The following is a 16087-nucleotide window of genomic DNA, read 5'->3' as shown; positions in this document are numbered from 1 at the left end:
ATTAATATATTCTCCAAACACATTCTCTTCACTTCATAAGCTAAGTTCATATTAAGTATTTAGGAATAATCTAACTGATCTGATTTTATGCTGCCCTGAACCTTACAGGTGCTATGTGTATATATACAGCATGACGGTGAAATGTTGCTGAGACTGAGCATCAGGTCCTGGGCACTCTGGAATTCTGTCCACTAATTTTAGTGGCAAGAGAAGTCCGCTAAGAAAAACAGATGAAACAGTCTTTCCTGCTGAATTCAGTGAGAACTGAATTGAGCTTAGGACTACTTGCAGATGAAACCTGTTAAATGAATTTTATTATAAATTATTTTCTTGAGATATGACCAGCATAGAAGCTCTCAAACCTTTCACTGAAAGTTGAAGAACTTATAAGAACAGGTCTCCCTTATCTTGGGCAAACAGATTAACAGGGAGTGGTTGGCAAGGGTAAGGTTCAATTTAGTGGTCTGTGTTTCAGCCGCACTGAGCGGGCAGACAGTCCCTTAGGAAATGCTGCAGCCAGGCACAGCCAGTACGGCTGGGGCTAATCACAGGCCATGCAAAAGGGGAGAAACTTCTTAAGTGTATTCTTTATTAAGGCCATTTATTAAGTATATTTACTAAGAAATGTTTGTCTGTTTATAAAGAACAACATGCAACATTTGGCACCATGGATGGATAGGAATGAGGAAAAAGAGAAAACAAATCTGAGGCGTATATTTACTATGCAGAAATATCACCTTCTAGTTCTGCAGTGTTGCATCCTACACATATCCTGAGCTATTTTCCACACACCACTGAAAGCTTGTGTTGCTGTGTTATTCCACACAGTTTTTTATGATACGCTCATCACTGCAGTGTCCCAGTCCAGCACTGCATTAAGTAATGGCTATAAGCACAGCCCTTAGATAATGACTATGTCTGAACTGTGGGACAGTGGAATGCTTCTCATTTCTCAGTTGCAGGGGTATAACTCATTTTATGCTGACTTGATGTTAAGACCTAAACATACATCATGCCTCCACTTCTCCATGCAGTGGTTTCCATAGACAGAAAGCCAAGGAAAGACTGAAAGGGACCCGTACCCAATCTAAATGGTTGGGGTGTCTCATGGGAAGTACCTACCATGCGATCAAGATATAACCAATTAATATTTGTCATGTTGCACCACAGGGAAAGAAACACATGCTAAAAAACAAGGACTTTATTTGTTTTGTATTCAAACACAGATTTGCTCAGCTTTTGCTAGAGAAGAAACATGGAGCACTGGGTGGCAAGGTGTGTGACGTACTGGAACCTCTGGGGCAAAAACTGCAATCAAGGAACTCCTGCAGGATGGATTTTTTTCTGACCAGGGACAATTCCCAAGTTATTAACCGTGATCTTTACTGTCAACATTTTATGTGGCCTTTTCCAGCATGAAGTCTTGGAAAACCTTCAAGATAAAGAAGAACAACTTGAATCTGAATCAATTTCCAAAGTAGCCAGCGTTGGCTGTGGAGACCTTATCTGTTGTGCCCACATGTCTGTGAGTGTCCTTGAACATCACACCCTGTTACTTCAAATGCTGTAGCCCAGCTGTGAGCTTGCAGTAAGTGGGTAAATTAATTTTGCCATTGTTTGCCAGTATGGGCTAGTAACCTCGCTTAGATAATAGGAAGCCTTTGCTGTCAAATGAGTGTTTAGGAGGAATCCAAAGATTGTTCTAAAATACATGTTGGACAGACTGTAGGGATGTGGGACCTTCAAATACAGAAGAGCAAATATAGGGTTGTGAAGCCTTCAAAAAGCTTTTATCTGCCTCCTGGCATCACTTCTACCTTGCTTACATTCTGTGTACTAAACCATTGTTATTCTTCAAACACAGGTTATCCAAGCTTCAAGCCTTATCGTGGCCATGACGTGGTCATCTCTTCAAGACAGAAGCAATTGCACATTGTCCCTGTGTTGTCTGACCATGTGTTCCAACCAGTTCTGGTAGTGGCTGCACACAGATTTTTGAGAGATTGAAATGGTCCTTGGGAAACACTAAAATGCAGTGGCTATCATGTGTCACATCTGCTGAGTGACAGAAAGCTTTCCAGCTTGCTGACAAGCTCTGTTTCACTAAACTTCTAAAATAAGCAAACACAAAACAAAGAGCAACTGTCTGAAATTCTCTAAAGTCAGTTTGAGTAGAAATTAAATTGCACTTCTCAATTCTGAGTGCTGAGCACTGTCCTGTGTAGACAGAAAACCCATTTGCAGTCTACCCTTTGAAAATACCAAAATACCACACATCATCTCTCAAAAAAATATTTACACATTGTGGGCACATGGGCAAAAAAAGTAAGCAAAACTCACATCATTTTTCTGAATAATTAATATTGGCATATCCTGAAGGAAACCAAAGAGATATATTCCCAATTTAGCAGGTAACTTTTTGTTGGATGTGGAGCAGAAATTATTAATTTCTACAGGAATCTGAATCTGATTTGGCAATAGTTCTGCCTCATCAGTTAGTAAGAGGGATTTCATAAATTTTTCATTCTGCAAAGTGCTGTGTGTGCCCTCTATTGGAAACACGTGGTGGATTGCATTTTTTAATCTCAATTTTAAAGCTTGTTTTATAAATGCAATGGCAGTCAATGAAGCATTTGTATCCTAAAGTATACAGAGGTAGCATTTTGAAATAGTCAAAACTTATTATAGACTGGTTTTCACATATTATCTTGATTACTTTAATCTAGATTAAACACTGGATAAAATAACATAGGTATGGATTACTATAGCAATTTACTGTATTTTGCATTTCTGTTTAAAAAGCGTAATCAAAAAGCTCTGTACTGTGCCCTGCCTCTCTGGAAAAAGACAGCCACCGTCACAAAATACCTGAGCAGCTGGACATGTTGCCTTGCTCAACGGAGTAAGAGCTGGCTTTTGTGCTGTGCGACTCAAAAATACAGTTCATGTGCAAGAGGGCAAAGATTGCATTAAAACCATCTTTCTACCTCCAAAATTATGGGCTATGTCAGGAGCCAACTCAACCCCACGGTTACTACAGCCAGCTTGTGTGCTGCTCTGCCTTGTGAGGGTGCTCTGTGGCTGCCAGTGAATGGTGCTCAAGATCAGAAGGGTCAAGAGCCCTGTCACAGGGCTGCCTGGGCATCAAAGCTTCTGGGTTTACTGTCTGGATTTTGGGCTGTACCTAAATGTCACAGTGGCATTTCATCACTGCCCGAGTTGGCAAGGGTACCTGCCCACAGGTATCTGCCCTCGAAGGTGCCAAGTGAAAAATACTGGGGTTCAGTCCCTGGCACCCCCCCAAGAAGGTCCAAACCTGTGGGCCAGAGGTGATAAATTGCCAGCCCTGGTCTCTGATCTGAGCTTCCTTGGTGGAAGCGGCTAACTGGAACTGTCTGAGGAGGCGTGAGCCAAGGGCACTGATCAAAGCTGGGCCACTTAGACCACCAGAAGGGAAAAACCAAGAGACTCACTTATGCTAGTTCTGGAGAACAATGGAAAGAATGATATCCTGATAAAAGAAAACAATGAGGTGACCTTATCAGTGTGATAGCAACACAGAACTTCCCTGGAGAACCGGCTGATTTACTGAAGCTGATCAGAAAAGTGCCGTCACCAAAGGTGACCTATTGAAAACGAGCATAGCTGGATGCTCAAAACATGGATTTTGCCTTTAAACTAAGCCTTACCCAGCAGACTAAAATAAAATAAAAGACTCCTCTTAGCATTATCTGTGGTGAAATGAGACCGTGGTTTTTCTATTTAGTAGTAAGTATTCACTTGTTTCTTGGCACAATACTGAACCCATTTTTTGACTTTTTGAAGGAAAAAGTACAGAAATGTTAGATTAGATTTTTTTTACGCATATTTATCATTAAAAGAAAAGATTAAATAGAAAATTGAAGTAAGATAGCTCAGGTTAAATCATACAATCATAGAAATGCAGTTGAAATGTTGCTTTGCAAGGCAAACCCTTTCAAATTAGTTTTCTTTCATGCTGTTCACGTTAAAGTTGCAATTCAAATGACAGTTGAACCTCCTATACTGCTTCAGTCTCCTGTTATTTTTTTATAGTTTTGAAAAGATTTTTTTAATCTACCTATTATTTTAACAAAAGTTTATTGTTTAAATATCTTATGTACTCTTTTGTTATTTACAGAAGCTATTACTTAGAGTATCATATGCTAATCACTTTAATTATACGTGAAATGGTAGACTTCCATAAAATGACAAAACTAATAAAAATGCTCAAACAAGTGACTAGTGAAGGAGACAGAATCTTCACCTTAGTGCTGGCTATTGCTTAAGGTAACCACAGAGACATTCAAATACATGTGTACCTACCTTACCGTACCAAGAAAGCAATTTGCCAAAACCCCAGTGTGCACCTGTGTTTAAATTACAACCCCACGGTGCTGTCTCCAGGCATTCCCAGTGATGGACTTTCTGAAAACATTGGATTGAACAGGATAACTCAGTGGAGTGTCAAACAAATGCCTTGGTATCTGCCAGAAGCCAGTATCAGGCTCCTAAGGAACACGCATGATCTCTACACTGAGGAAACTCTGAGAAGATCTGGACTTTTAGGTCCAGGTGTTCTTGTGTGTACTGCCTAGGTACGTCCTCACCCAGCCGCAGCGAGAGACTCCAGCGCGTGCTAATCCCGTCACTCCCTGGGCACACTGGCATCCACCAGATGGAAACTCAGGTACATCAGGAAGGGAGTCAGGGCATGCTCTAGTGGAGTTCCTGGTCTGGATGAGGATGTTGGAGCATGCTGCAATACACACCTTCAGCTTAATTTAGGCAAAGCTTGAATGATCCAGTCACTAGATATACATAGGACCACTCTGTTTAGCTTAAGTAAAACATACTCAGATAATGCAGGGACAGAATCACAGAACAGTCAGGATTGGAAGGGACCTCTGGAGATCAGGTAGTCCAACCCCTTGCTAAAGCAAGTTCACCTAGACCAAGTTGCACAGAGTTGTGTCCAGGAGGGTTTTGAATGTCTCTAGAGAAGGAGACTCCACAACCTTTCCGGGCAACCTGTGCCAGGGCTCTGTCACCCTCATTATGGTAGTAAATGATGGCAGGAAGGGATCTGATCAGTGAAGTTTCTGCAACGAGCCATCGCCTTTCACTGAGCTGGTATTTTATTTGATGAGCTCTTGATATTCTCAAAATAGCAACAGAGGAGAATTGATGGCAATTTTGTAAAATTCCTTAAATGCTATCTTTCATGACAGGTTGCTAAAAAAATTAAGAAACTTCCCTTTATCTCTCAAGGAAATCTGTTTAGCCACTTAGTGGTCCAAACACACAAGAGGTACCATCCTCACTGCAGAGTACCCATTGCACTGTGATACCAGCAAGTCTTATAGAAAAGGCATTTACCTGGGGTTACTGTTCTCCTAATGCCCTTACAGAGAAATCCAAGCTGGGACTGTCTTCCAAGTTAGACCATATGAAAGCATCACAGCATCCTCACAGACTGGTATTCATAAGCTATCATATAGCAATGCTTGGACAGCCTTTCCAAAAAGTGAATTTGACATCTCTTGCCTTTATATCTGGGAGAGAAGACAGGCACTTTTCCCAGAAAAGCAATTTAGTTAGATACTACATCACTTTTATTCTTCCTTACTTAACTTCAAAGGTATTCCAAACTCAAGAGTTGATTTACTAAATAATTCATAGTGAAATCACTTTAAGAACCATATTAACTTCAAATGGTGTGAAGAGCTACAGAGGACTCTGTACTGGACATCACAAATTCAAATTACTTTTGTTAAACCTGAACCGACTAAACGTGGTTTTGGTACTTAGCTGTTGATTTAGTTACTCTAACTTGTCTAGGCAGTTTCTGAAACAATGAACTATTCAGTGACTTCCAATTCACTCACACAGCTAATCCATACCTCTGTAAGAAAAAGTTCATTTATTTTCAACAGTAAATGCTGGATTCACTATGCAAATGGATTAGTAGTCTCAGTATATGATCAAATTTGCAAAACTCACATGGCATTGAAAGCATGAATATAATATATAAAGCCAAGATGATAAGTGTACACACCCACACACTTATATGTACAAAATTAGGTAGCTTCTTTAGCTATGCAGAGATGGATAGCTGGATATACAGGTAATCATATTGGTTTCAGATTAATGTTATTGCCTTCAATGGCATTTTGGGCGACTGATTTTAAATGCCTTGGAAGAAATTAGCTGTAAAGGTAATCACAAAACCCAGTTTAGACTGATTCACATGCTATCAATGGTGTTTCAGACTGCAAGGAAGACAACTTACTTACTCAGAGCATCATTTTACCAGTACCTCAGTACATCTTTACACAGTGTGATCACATTTCATTAAATGATACCACTTCGTGAAGCTCGTTACAATAATGCTCCCCCATTTGGACAAGATCTCAAAATTAAATGAACTATTTAATTAACCACTGTTGGTATTACATTCGTTTGACAAAGCAGTAATGATTGGCACTGGATAAATGTGGTGACATCTACAATCACTGTCTTTACAAGACCACGTAAAGTCAGTGAGATTTGGCATTAGCCTGCAGGCAACTTGCAGGCACAGTGTGGACCCTGTCATTGACCTGCTGGAGGCTCGTTCTCCCCAGCAGACTGCAGCATGACAACACAGGACACCAGAATTGTGGTGCCCTTCCAGGAGGCACCTTGAGGCTGGGGCTGAAATACCATGTCCTACTGAGCACTGAGTTTTAACCTGCTGCTGTTGTCCAGCCAGCTGGCACATCAGGGACCTAGACAGAGGCATGAGCTCCAAATGCAATCATAAAATTAAGCCTTCAGTGGTTTACTAAGTTCTGAATCAGATATCCTCTTAATCATAATATGTGCAACAAATGCGAGCACTGAGTCTAGGATGAGATAGTTTTACAAGGGAGAAGTAAGGCAAGAAGGAAACCGATGCTAGTTTCTTGTATAGGTCTGTCTGTCCAGGCTTCCTTCTTTGTCTTCTTGGAGGGAGAGAGATTTCGAATACACTTACTGCATTGAAAAATGTACAGTATCGAGACGTGTACATTGTAGTATGTTTTACATACATTCTCTTGCTAAGTTTTTTTTTTTTTTTCAGATAGAATAAGCATAGATTTTTCTGTAGTCACAAGAGACCATTTTACCCAGTCCATCATTATTTTTTACATTATTGTGCTCAGACCCCTCCTGTGCTATCCTAAGATTAATTTGAGAAATAGCTACAGGCCTTAAAATCAAAAGTTTGCAGCATTTTCAGCTCACTGCACGTGCTGAGTTTCACACAGCGCTGTGTTTTCCCCCATGTCTCTCTTTCCTCCCTCTCTGACAAGCTTACACTTCACTCTACCATGCCCAATATAGGAATAAGAGCAGGGCAATGTTTCTATTCCTGTCTTTGCCACTGACTCACTGTGTAGTTTCTTAGGCATTTGCATCTTGCACTTGGATCCTCTGGTATCTAAGAAGATGAACGTGTCTGTTGATGTTTTCTGTAGGATAAGAGCATTCATAATCACTCCCTCTGTGTGGATTCTCTTGTATTTAATAAGGGTTGAGTCCACACTGAAACCTTCCTGTCGGTGAGGGTATCAGCAGGGGTTCTACTTCTATCCAGATGCCTACTTTAATTACAACTGTAGGAGATTAATTTTTTGAGACATCTGCCTCTCAGTCAGATTTGTCTTCAGCCAACAGCCACAACATTTTGAGATAGGGCATTCTCATAAAAACATATGCGCACAAACCAGCATGATGACATACCCTTCCCTTTATAATGCATACTAAAAAGGTGCTAGAGATACTTGTAGAGCATAGCGAGATCCTGGGAAATGGAGACACACAGAAACACTGAAAACTGTTGGTTTCATAAGAATAATGCTAGCTACCTTTCGCTACAGACACCTGTAGCACTACTACCTGCTGAGTACACACAAACATTGCTCTTTCGTTTGTAGTGCTATATTGCCTTAATTTTATCTACTGTCCCATTTACAATTCATCACAAACACATTCTGTTCTTTGGGGTAATTTCATAGATTGTTAAATAAGAGTACATGTACTGAGTCAAATTAGCATGCATGTAGATAATTCTTACAAACTACGATTTAGTCCTTAGTATTGGAATGAAAATCAGAGACCTACTGTGGTTTGCAGATGTTGGCAAAATCCATGTATGTGGAACCGCTACAGATGGGTCCAAATAAGACAAGGTGTCAAGTTGGCTCCAATCTTACAGCCTATGTTATTTTGACAACTGCTACCGTTTTAACAAGGTAGATATTTTATCAGAGAAGATTCTAGATAAACTGTTTGAATTTTGAGTTTGTCTTGCAGACAAAGACATTAACAAGAAATGTATTCCAATTTTCAGCATCACAGCAGGAATAACACAGTGGGCTGCATTACGAAGACTGTGGTCTCCAAGGCACAAATCAACTGGGATCTTAAAAAACATGACCAAATGTTAACAATCTGTTATGAACTGGTACAATCCAGCTACTTTATCTTAAATATGCTGATTTTTACGGGCTAAGCTGCTGGTTTCACTGTTCAAAATTTAAAAAAAAAAATTCCAATCTCTGTTCTGATTGCCAAGAATATCATAACAGTACAATAGAAATCCGATACTTACCAGCTTGAAAATTAATTGTATTGGCACTAGTGGACAAAGCAGTTGCAATTAGGAAGCAAAAAGAAACTATAAAATACCTCATCTAAAAATAAATCCCTGTTTGCCATGTTAATTAAATTAAAATTGCTGTTTTCCATTCATATCCCAGTGTCTTTTTTCTTACGACAGGATTACCGTATAAATTCTTTAAAAACAAAGGATGGTACCCTACTTGCATTAGGGTACTGTATTGAAAGTAGACTGTAAATATGTGCAAGAGATTTTCTGACAACATGTATATTATTATAAGAGCAAACGGAACACTGTTGAACTGCGTCAGAAAACACCTCTGGAAGAAAAACTGAGGCAGGTCTGGGGCGCTTGTGTCTGAGGAGATGCAGGAGCAGCCTTCTGCCAAAACGCAGCACATCAAGCTGGAGATGTCCCAGCTTTCTGCGCTGTTGGTTTCTTCACGTAGGGTTTCAATTCAAACAAAAGATAAAGAGCAACATACTATTTCGGCGAAAACACGGCTCCCGATCCCCAGGATTGACGGCCGCCTCAGCGGGAAGGGACGCGACGCGCTCCCCGCTCTTTAAGCCACCCGAAGCGTGACCGCGGTCTGCCCGAGGCGGGGTGCTCGGGGGGCCCGGGGCCCGGTCCCTGCCGCCGGGGCGGGTGCGGGTGCCGACCCAGCAGGGGCTTCTCCCGGGGCGGCGCTGCGGGCATCTCCCGCCGTGCAGTCACGGAGGTCGCTCGGTGCCGGGGACTTCCCACGCCGCTCCGCACGGCAGCGAGCCCCGGCTGGCGGCGGGCCGGGGGCGTGCGGCGCCCGGTGCTGCGGGCAGGGCACGGCGGGGCGCCCCCCACCGCAGCGGGACGGCGCCTTCTCCGGCGGGAGCCGCGGCGAGGCGGGAGCCGGGCGGCCCCGAGCAGCCGGCGCGGTGAGTAGCCCCGCGGCAGCCCGGCCCCCCGCCCGCCGCCGCCGCGGCGGGGGAAACTGAGGCAGGCGGCGGGGGCGGCGGGCGGCGATGCCCCCGCGGGGGGCCGCCCTCCCAGCCGCGGGGGGAGCCGCCCGCCGGGGCCCCCGCCGCCCCCTCGCGGGGCGTCGCGCCGGCAGGAGCGGCTGGGGGTGCCCGGGGGCGCGGGGCCGGCCCGTCCGGGGCAGCGAGGCCGGGGCCGCCCCGCGGCCCTGATGGGGAACGCGGCGGCGGGGGGCGGCCCGCGGGCCCTCACCGGGTGCCTGCTGGGCGCGCTGGTGCTGAGCACGCTGGTGGGCAACGGGCTGGTGTGCCTGGCCGTCCTGCGCTTCCGCCACCTGCGCGCCAAGGTCACCAACTGGTTCGTGCTGTCGCTGGCCGTCTCGGACCTCTGCGTGGCACTCCTGGTGATGCCCTGGAAGGCAGTCACCGAGGTGGCCGGTGGCTCCTGGATCTTCGGCAGCCGCTTTTGTGACACCTGGGTGGCCTTCGACATCATGTGCTCCACCGCCTCCATCCTCCACCTCTGCATCATCAGCCTGGACCGGTACTGGGCCATCGCCAGCCCCTTCCGCTATCAGCGCAGGATGACGCAGCGCCTCGCCTGCACCATGATAGCCCTGGCCTGGGCCCTCTCAATCCTCATCTCCTTCGTCCCGGTGCAGCTACACTGGCATAAAGCCAAGGACAGGAGACCTCCAGGCTCCTGGCTGCCCGGGACGCCTCACTGCGACGTCAGCCTGAACCGCACTTATGCCATCACCTCCTCCCTTATCAGCTTCTACATCCCCGTGGCCATCATGATCATCACCTACACCAGGATCTACAGAATTGCCCAGGCCCAGATCCGCCGCATCTCCACCCTGGAACGAGCAGGGGGGCAGTGGCCAGCTCACGGCAAGGAGCCCACCTCCTCTTTGCGGAGTTCCCTGCGCAAGGAGACCAAGGTGCTGCAGACCCTCTCTATCATAATGGGAGTCTTCGTCTGCTGCTGGCTGCCCTTCTTCCTGCTCAACTGCCTGCTGCCTTTCTGCCAGCCCAAGCCCGAGAGAGACCGTGAAGGACAGTCACCCTGTGTCAGCCAAACCACCTTCAATGTCTTTGTGTGGTTCGGCTGGGCCAACTCCTCAGTGAATCCAGTGATTTATGCTTTCAATGCAGACTTCAGGCGGGCTTTCAGCAACCTCCTGGGCTGCCGGTGCTTCTGCTGTGGCACACCCGGATCCACTGTGGAGAGGGTCAACTTCAGCAATGAGCTGGTTTCCTACCACCATGACACCACCTGCCAGAAGGAAGGAGCTGCCTCACTGTCAGTCGCCCCACCTGCCGTCACTGCCTGGGTGCAGCCCATACCCCACGCCATAGGCTTTCTGGGAGAGGACAGCAGTGAGGAGATGTCTATGGAGAAGAGGCCTGTGACTTCTCAGACACAGACCGGCCCCGGCAGCGGCCCCCAGAGTTGTCAGGTGCCAGCTATTTTGCAACCGGATGGCAAGACGGAGCCATCCCTGCGAACTGGTAGCCCCTGTGTGGGGCTTGGTCAGCGTGAGGGACCCCACCACCCCATTCCAGAAGTATAAGTGACTACGTGTTTCTCAGATACACAGAGCCACTCTGCAGAGAGTTCACCCTGCCTCCATGTATGCTACGCCCATCCCCCCTCAAACGAAGTCCCATCCCAGAGTGGTAGGAACCTGCTGCTCTTACCCCAGAGGGCTGACAGGCATATGAAGTCCATTCCAAAAGCATATAGCAGCCACATATTAACCTCTACCCACAGCCACCTTCACGCCTTGCTCTCTTTCACAGCCAGTAGACATTTCCCATGCATTTGTTCACCCCTACTCTTCAAATTTATATTTATTAAGAATAGTGAAATAATTAGATCAAAACAAGTTTCAGACTGTTATATAATCTTACAAAATTAAAAGTTAATCTTAGATTTAGCTTCATTGCTAAAACCCACTTCCTCCCTCCCCCCCTCATCTACATAATTCTGGTCTTAAAGGTGTTTGGGTTTACATCTCTGTTTATTTCAAAGCTGTGTGCCTGGATTGACACTTCTGAGGCTGTGTTTAGGCTCCTAAATAAAAATTGCTCATTAAAGCATCATTATCTTACGTTGAGTCAAAAGACTGCCCAAAACCCTGGAAAATTAAGTCGCTTTTATGTAGGACTCCAAACACAGTTTCAGGTGCCTAACTTTGGTACCCAGTTATAGTGATACTGGGCTAGGATCCTCCTCATCCTTAAATGGTAGAAAATGAATTACTGTATTGTGCTGAAGTTACAGCAGGATGGTGTTCGAGAACGAACACTACAACTTCAAGAGTTATTTAAGCTGCTATCAGCTGAGGCAGGTACAAGCCTTCCTTTCTTCTACTAGTTCAGGCACTCAATCTTTCCAGAAAGCAAGCTGGTCCACAAAATAAAAAGTGACCAGGTCGTCTCTCTGAACCCATTTCACCACTTGTAGACATAAACAGCAACAAAAGGCAGAGCAAATGGGTGTTGGATGGCTTGCAGGAGAGAAAATACTTGGGAACTTGCCAATAACTTCTGTATGTGTAAAAGGGTTCAGCGGACATTAAGAGAATACCGTGGCACCTCACTGTCCTCCACATCTCTGTCCACCACTTAGGAGTTCTGCTGACCATTTAATACTGTGCTCCACTAACCACCGTCATTACCCCGTTTTTCTGTCCTTTGCCTATGATTGAGTTGATTGACCTTGATTCATCTAAGGTAGATGATGAAGATGCACCTGTCCAGGAAGAGACATCAAGAATGCTTACACTGCAAGAGTTTTCTTGGACATTCAGTCTCGTAGATGGCACAGCTGAAACCTTTCGGAACAGTGATCCATGCTGAAAAGCCAGACTCTCCTCCCAGGGATCCTGCTCCTGTTCTCTGTGAATTTAAACTGTATGTAGCTTTTAGGTTCCTGTGTGCATTTCCTCCCCATCCCATAAATTCTTAAGGGAAAAACTGCTTTTGCTATCCTGCTGTTTTCAGGCTGTGTCCTTGAGGGATAGTTGGGTGTGACTGTAATCTGTTCGTCATGGCCAAGACTGGCAGGACAAGAAGTAATGGGCTTAGCTGTAAGAAAGACCAAGGCAAGACTTTTGAAAAACTTCCAAAGAATAAGGATAATTAAGACTGGAGTAGACTGCCTAGGCAGGTTATGACATCCCTCTCAATAAAAGTCTTTAAGATGACATGGCTAAACATCTGTCAGAAATGACACCAGCATTGTTAATCCTGTCTTGGGGCAGAGGCGTAATGTAATGGTCTTTGGAGATCTTTTCTAGTCCTGCTTCACTATGACAACATGACTCCTTAAGCATTGAGCTTAAGTTGTTTGATTTTTATTTTTTTTTTACATGCAATGATCCTTAGCTATTTTCTTGAAGGCAAAAATAGCATACAGGTAAGAACAAGATTTCCCTCCTTCTCTTAGCGATTGCCTGTTTTACTTAGCGTTTAGCAACTACCATCCAGCATGCCTAGTACCTCATCTGGAGAGCAGCCCTGACATCAAGCTAGTATTTCCTTAAAAGAGATGCAAGATCTGTGACTTCTGTTTTGGTTCGCTTTTGATTATTTCGTAGATGATCATACATGAACTGTACATGGATTCAGATGCTAAAGGGTCAATCAATTTGTGAGAAGATTTTCCTTGCTACATTTCCTCTTTCTTACGCAAACCAGAAACACATAACATGAGAGTGTCAGCATCTTGTATCTCCTCAAAAAAACCAAAATTGTATCTTGCAGCTGTAAGAGACTTCTGATTTCACCCCCTCCACACTGAAATCCATCCCAGGGATATACAGACACACCTGACATGACACTATCCCGACGCTGGTAAGACACTACCTTGATGTGTGACTCCCTCACTGCCTGCTATGCTTCTGTTGCAAGTGCTTCAGCTGGCTCCATCCCTCAAAGTTAATGCTCCCTGCCCACATCATCTTCCTTCTCTGGACAGGCAGCCTTCTGGCATATGAAATTATTCTGCATGGTAGCTTTTTTTTTTTTTTAAGTGTGTGTACAGTCTCAGTGATTAAAATTGTTAATTAACGGAAGGGAAAGATCTACCTTCTCACAGTGTTTGCCCTGCCTATGGGAGCTGTCTCACCCAGGAAGCAGTCTGGACTTTCTACACAGAGTGATGAAAGCTTAGCATATGACGGAGTGGGTGGCTGAAATTAAGCAAGGAATATATTTGAATAACATTTTCTCTTAAGAATAATTGGAAATGCATGGTAGCTTTGATTTATGAAACTGTATTTGTGTTAAGAATAGAAAAAGCTATTTGTATCAGTGCTTGTGGCTATAGTTTAAATAAAGTTCATTAATAGATCAGGTTGTACTTGAAAATAAATGGATATTCACCTGAAGAAAAAAACCCTGAACTTTACTGAAGCTTTTTAAAGGGACAATTTAAAATTGCTCTTTGTAAACGATGCTGGAAATAATTGTTTGTACCTAATTGATAATGGTTATTACTGATGTGCCAATGACAAAATGTTAAATAGTTTACAACTGTAAGTTCCATTGTAGTAAGTGCAGTGTAATGTTCAAAGCTGCAGTAAATGTCAGAAATTGCGTATTATAAATTGTTTATACTCATTTTGAGTGGCGTATTACTGAAGGTGCTTCAAATGGAAGCTACACCACATAGCCCTTCAGGCTACATCTTCTGCCGTTGCTGGTTTAATAACAGATAAAAATACATACAGTATCAATATTTATTTTCCTAGTCTGGGAAGGCTCCTGAATGTTAAGCACACTACGGACCACGCAGTTCTGCGAACAGTAAATGAGCAAGAATTATCCCAAGAATTTTTGCTAATGATTAACTGTGATTTTTAATTGACATTTTTCTCATGGCAGGGCAAGCTGCTGTACAAGATTCAATTAGCATCGTTCACTTCAAGTCTGATGAGAGATATCAAAATTATTACAAAAAAGCCAAAGGTTTACTTCAGCAGAAATTTAGAGGCAAAATTATTTCCTATTTATACCATTGCATCCACTCAAAAGAAACACCTCCCAAAGCACAAACTTGGTAGCATTTTATCCACTCCTGAGTCACAACTTTCTTTGCTTGGGAGGACAAAATGAATCACAGATGGCAAAAGTATTATTTTAGGACATCTATGGCTAGTCCTCAAACACACTTTTTATAACTCAGATCATGAAATCTACATACTTATATATGGATTCACCGTAATATATGTAAGGGATTTCACTGACTAAAAGCAGTTTGCTTTCATGCCTAGTAGTTCCACATTTACAATATCGTTAACATCACAGTGACCTAAAAAAATAGCTATTAAATAGCCTTGACGTCAAAACAGTCCAACCTCACAGGCACCTTGTATAAACACTCTTATTAGCCAATGTCTAAACATCCAAACCAAAACACGTTCCAGTTCAGCAAAGTACAAGTGGCAGGGCTTTACAAAGTACACCAAATGCCTTCCCTGTTCAAATAATTCCCGCTGCCTTTCCTTCTGTCAGTCTGCAAAGTTCTCTACCAGCCACGGGTCCTATATCTTTATTACACAACTGAAACGCATACAAACTTCTTGTGGTCAATTAACAGCTTACGTAGCCGAGCTGTCAGGGCAGCCCTTCTTACTATTACATCGAAAATGAGAAATAGGATAATGTCTCTGTAGCCTTCTTGGGTGGCTGTAGAGATGCTTATCCAGCTGGGAGCTTTTCCCTGCTGTCAGATTTCTCTGAAATTGTTCATTGGGTTTAAAAGTTAAGCATGGGGGCAAACAGAGACAGGTATGTGCATGCCTGTGTGCATGCGTGCCTTGGACAACCAGGCTAGAAAGTAAACAGCATCCTCCAAGGAAAAGGAGTCTCAAAGCTCAAGGCAGGACTGTCTGGAGCTGGAGATACAGCAGGGCAAGGACAAACTCCTTCCTGGTGAAAGACTAGGGCTGGTCCCACACCCTTGCATGGCAGGGAGGCCAGCAGAGACGCCAGGTGACATTTCAGTAACCAGCCATCAGGGTGTTGTTTCTAAACCCAAATGCAGTGCTACCAGTCACATGCAGCAGCTCTGCAGCAGGAGTCAACAGTAGGACAGCAGAGAGGTGCTGGAACACCACATCGACGTAAAGTTTAATCTTAAAATATTGCTAGGAAACAAGGTTAACACACATGCATCCTTGGCATTATGCTTACATTTTTGTGTTCTGCTGTTTATTGCTATCTGTTTGCCTGTCATCTTATTTATGGAGGACTTTATTTTGCATTACAGAAAAACTTTCAGCGATGGCCACTAACTTTAAGAAGCATGTTACAGCTACAGCACTGCCTCTACACCTGTCAGTTCCAGGAACAAGAACAGACTGAAAAATCAGGGCAGTCACTTAACAGAAGAAAACATAAAGCCTTGGGACAATTCTGCAATAGAAAAATACATTCTCAGAGAAACCCCCCCATC

The 16087-nt window shown here is 44.0% G+C and overlaps 1 protein-coding gene across 1 annotated transcript; it reads left to right on the top strand.

Annotated features, from left to right (window-relative positions):
- Nucleotides 1-7575: 7575 nt before the first annotated feature.
- On the top strand, nucleotides 7576-15764 carry LOC308069480 (D(1)-like dopamine receptor). The gene has a single exon (XM_080401827.1). The coding sequence runs from the start codon at nucleotides 9831-9833 to the stop codon at nucleotides 11193-11195; it is 1365 nt and encodes a 454-aa protein (XP_080257953.1). The 5' UTR covers nucleotides 7576-9830; the 3' UTR covers nucleotides 11196-15764.
- Nucleotides 15765-16087: the final 323 nt, after the last annotated feature.

This window comes from Falco punctatus (assembly GCF_963210335.1).
Source record: "Falco punctatus genome assembly, chromosome: 9".
Lineage (NCBI taxonomy): Eukaryota > Metazoa > Chordata > Aves > Falconiformes > Falconidae > Falco > Falco punctatus.
The sequence above is the reverse complement of the archived record's forward strand: the minus strand, read 5'-3'. Positions and strand labels throughout refer to the sequence as shown.

Coding starts and splice junctions, on each gene's coding strand:
- LOC308069480 (XM_080401827.1), top strand. CDS start 9,831: ATGGGGAACGCGGCGGCGGGGGGCGGCCCGCGGGCCCTCACCGGGTGC.